This window comes from Condylura cristata, unplaced genomic scaffold (genome assembly GCF_000260355.1).
Source record: "Condylura cristata isolate star-nosed mole 26May11 unplaced genomic scaffold, ConCri1.0 scaffold00012, whole genome shotgun sequence".
NCBI classification, from domain to species: Eukaryota; Metazoa; Chordata; class Mammalia; order Eulipotyphla; family Talpidae; genus Condylura; species Condylura cristata.
In genome coordinates this window covers 56,305,452-56,306,556 of record NW_004567113.1, presented here as the reverse complement: position 1 = coordinate 56,306,556, position 1,105 = coordinate 56,305,452, and the positions used below count along the sequence as shown (strand labels likewise).

The following is a 1,105-nucleotide window of genomic DNA, read 5'->3' as shown; positions in this document are numbered from 1 at the left end:
TGGCCACGGGGAGGCCCTGGCCACGGGGAGGCCCTGGCCACGGGGAGGCGCTGACCACGGGGAGGCCCTGGCCACGGGGAGGCCCTGGCCACGGGAGGCGCTGGCCAAGGTGGTCCACCACCCGTGGGTCAGGTTTCCGTCTGCACGCGCCCTGGGCTGTAGCGGGCAGAGGCAGCCCCCGCCCTCCCACACGGTGGGCGGGGCACACAGGGGCCGGACGTCTCCTTGGGCATCTCCACAGAGTTCCGGGAGGCAGCCGGCCAGGCGCGCTCTCCCTTTGCAGCCCGGAGGCCGCGCAGTGCCCTTACCTGCCGCCAGGTGTGCCCGCAGTCCGACGTGATGTACATCTCTTCTTTATACTCCACCAGCTGTGCGCCCAGGTTCCCTGGTCCAGGGGGAAGGGGTGGTGCGCTTTTAGGGGGCCAGCTTCCCCTCCCCAGGCCACGCCTGGGCCTGCCACCCCTGCCAGGCCGGCTGCCGTGCCTGTCTGCCCCTGCCACCCCACCCCCGGGAAGGACAGACGGCCCGGTCGCTGCAGGATGGACGGAGCCCAGAGACGGGCTCGGGAGGCGCCCGCCCAGGTGCAGGGCTGGCCGCGGGGGGCACTCAGAGGCCCCACAGGGGCCCGTGAGCACGTATACAGGAGTCTGATCTGTGCGCACAAGGTTCTAGTGTCTCTGCAGTCAGGCCCCACCGTCCCTGGAAAGTTCCGAAGGAGGCCGAGTGTCCCGAAGCCGATGAGTCAGCACAGGGCTGCCCGGAGTGGGGTCCGGTCACCCCACCCACCTCCGCCCAGCGGCCTCCGCGCCAGCTGTCCACGCTGGGCCTTGCGTTCCTGCGACAGGGTCGCGGCGAGCCGAGCTCCCCAGGAGCTGCGCCAGGCCCGGCGGGCACCCACACCCTGGCCTCCCTGGGACGGGCACGCCCGAGGCGGGGACGCGGCCGGCAGGGCCCACGCACCTGCGCCCATGATGAGGCCGGGGGCGGTTTCCTTGGTGTGCACGGTGCCGGACACGTAGGGGTTGTCCGCCCAGCGCAGGTGCAGATGCAGGTGGCAGTCGGGCTGCGGGAGGCGGCGGTCAGCGCCGGGCCTGTCCGGGGCGGG

At 72.9% G+C, this 1,105-nt stretch overlaps 1 protein-coding gene across 1 annotated transcript in view; it reads right to left on the bottom strand.

The window, feature by feature from the left end:
- Positions 1–1,105, bottom strand: part of SORCS2 (sortilin-related VPS10 domain containing receptor 2) — a 118,605-nt gene that overhangs the window by 8,475 nt on the left and 109,025 nt on the right. The window contains exons 13-14 of the mRNA XM_012724055.1: positions 961–1,063; positions 309–385 (exon numbers count right to left, since the gene is read on the bottom strand). Coding sequence (XP_012579509.1) covers positions 309–385; positions 961–1,063 — 180 coding nt within the window. The remainder of the gene's footprint in view (positions 1–308; positions 386–960; positions 1,064–1,105) is intronic.